The sequence below is a fragment of the Tupaia chinensis genome, unplaced genomic scaffold (assembly GCF_000334495.1).
Source record: "Tupaia chinensis unplaced genomic scaffold, TupChi_1.0 Scaffold000612_1, whole genome shotgun sequence".
Classification (NCBI taxonomy): Eukaryota; Metazoa; Chordata; class Mammalia; order Scandentia; family Tupaiidae; genus Tupaia; species Tupaia belangeri.
The window spans coordinates 27524-29494 of record NW_006160131.1 but is presented as its reverse complement, the minus strand read 5'-3'; the positions used below and the strand labels follow the sequence as shown (position 1 = coordinate 29494).

The window sequence follows — 1971 nt, the reverse complement described above, 5'->3', positions numbered from 1 at the left end:
CGGTGGTGACCAGGCACGGTGGCCCTAGGCGCAGAGGGAGAGCGGGGACGGCCAGCGGGAGGGCAGGAGAAGAGCCGAAGGGGACCGGGTCGTGGCGTCCGCTCGGAGCACGCCTATCTAACGCCCAAACTTCCCGGAACGTTTGAGAGCCGATTCCAGGACAGCGGAGCACGGCGGGTGTGGGTGTCCGGGCTCGGGGTCCGAGTCTGCGAGCGCAGGTGGACGAGGACGGTCAGGGCCTCTGGCTGTGTTGGGGGCCGCTTGCCCAGGTGATGGCTACACCCGCCCCTGTGGTGTGGGGTCCTGCGCGAGGAGCCCACCGAGGGCAGGGGCAGCGCTGTCGCGAGACCGCAGAGCGGCCGGCGGGGGCGTGAGATTCCGGCGCCACCTTTGACGACAGGTCGCCCCAGCTGGGCGCTGGAGAGAGGCCCGAGGTCCGAGAAGGGCATGTCCTGATAGACTTTTTTTTTTTTTTGAGAGACTTTTGCTATAGGGCGCGTGCGCTCACTGGAGAGACAGAGACAGAAAGCGAGAAATCACACCCCCCCCAGGGGGGACCACCACGCCACAGTCCCCTCAACATTCTCGTCTGGGATCTTGGGCACCAGCGCACACACGATGGTCAGGCGACCCGCCTCCGGGACTCGATCGCAGTAGCCTACGTGGAGTCCAGCGGCATAACCATTACGCCATCTGCGGGTCCCTGTCCTGATAGGCTTTGACGATGCCTGTGTCGCCTTGTGAGCGTCATTTGAGGGACCCTCCCTTCCTTCTCCCACTCCCCTCCCAGGATTAGGCAGCTGTCCAGAAGATGCGTTTCTTTTGAGATCTCTCAGCCTAAGGAGGGCCAGAGACAGGTAGAAGGTGTAAGGGCTGGGCCTGAAGCAAGCTTTCTGCAGGAAGTGGGTATGGTTGACAGGGAAGGGAAGACCAAGGGATGGGCCCCAGGAATGTGGGCCAGTGGGAGAGGTAGCAGGTGGTGGCCTGTCACAGTCCAGCTAGGCAGAAGCCCTCAGGAGATTTGGGGACAAAAGAGAATGAACACTTCTCTGCCTCAGGTGCAGGAGGACTCGGCGGTGACTGCCCGCAGGCTCGCTGGGGACGTCAGGTCACCTTTTGACCCAGTCTTCCTCTCGACAGATGTGTAGCAGCTCCTAGCTCAAGAAGTCCCCAGTTGCAAAGCGCCACACCTGTCTCCTCCGGAGCATTGGGAAGAAGCCATGGCTGTCAGCCACCTGCCAGCCCCGGTCCAGGTGAGTGGGCTGAGTGCTGTAGGGCTCCCCTTCAATTGCTTTCTAGATTTGAAGGGTGTGGGGATATTATTTTCCCCTCACCAGAAACTTTTCTGCCAGTTCAGTGTCACCTAGATATGCATCCCAACTGCTGCCTCCCTCCGTCCCCGGTTCTGACTCACACGAGTAGGTCCTGGGAGTCAGTGACTTGCTGATGTCACGCAAGTGGCACTGCGAGGACTGGAGCCGTTTGCATCTCCTGACCAGCGGGTACGATCCGGGCTCTGAAGCGGTCTGAGGACCTGGCCAGGAGCTGCGAGAAGGGAGGCATGGGGACATGTTCTGGGAGATTTATGGGACTCTTTTTTTTTTTTTTAAATGATGTTTGACTTTTTACATTAGCAGAATATTGGGTTCCAATGAAATTATTGAAAAGACTTTGCTTCATTTTAGGTGGTAAATGCCTACAATGCTCTGAGCAGTACCTGCCCTTTAGAATAAGAGCATGGACCCTGCTTTGAAGGGGGCAGCATTTATTTGGGTGTGCACTAATTCCTTCACATGTAAACCTTTCCAGGATGGGACCGTGTGGCAGAGATCGGGGAAAGGATGTGTAGCGGGAGGGGTGGTGGACAGGCACAGCTCTCCCAGCCTGGGCGGGGGGCGGGGGGCGTGCAGTGACCAACAGCCCTGCTCTCCCTGCCGCGGTGCAGTGACCAACCGGTCTGGCTCTGCCCGC

At 59.1% G+C, this 1971-nt stretch overlaps 1 protein-coding gene across 4 annotated transcripts in view; it reads left to right on the top strand.

Moving 5' to 3' along the window:
• LOC102468109 (zinc finger protein 2 homolog) overlaps positions 1-1971 on the top strand; it is a 42972-nt gene that overhangs the window by 17149 nt on the left and 23852 nt on the right. Inside the window, exons 1-3 of one of the 4 annotated variants that reach the window (XM_027775903.1) lie at positions 16-269; positions 1141-1253; positions 1686-1773. In XM_027775903.1, the coding sequence (XP_027631704.1) occupies positions 1738-1773 (36 nt within the window). In that variant the 5' untranslated portion in view covers positions 16-269; positions 1141-1253; positions 1686-1737. Of the gene's footprint in view, positions 270-658; positions 741-1076; positions 1254-1685; positions 1774-1971 lie in introns of those variants that run through there. The other 3 variants (XM_027775901.1, XM_027775900.1, XM_027775902.1) reach the window with 3 other exon arrangements.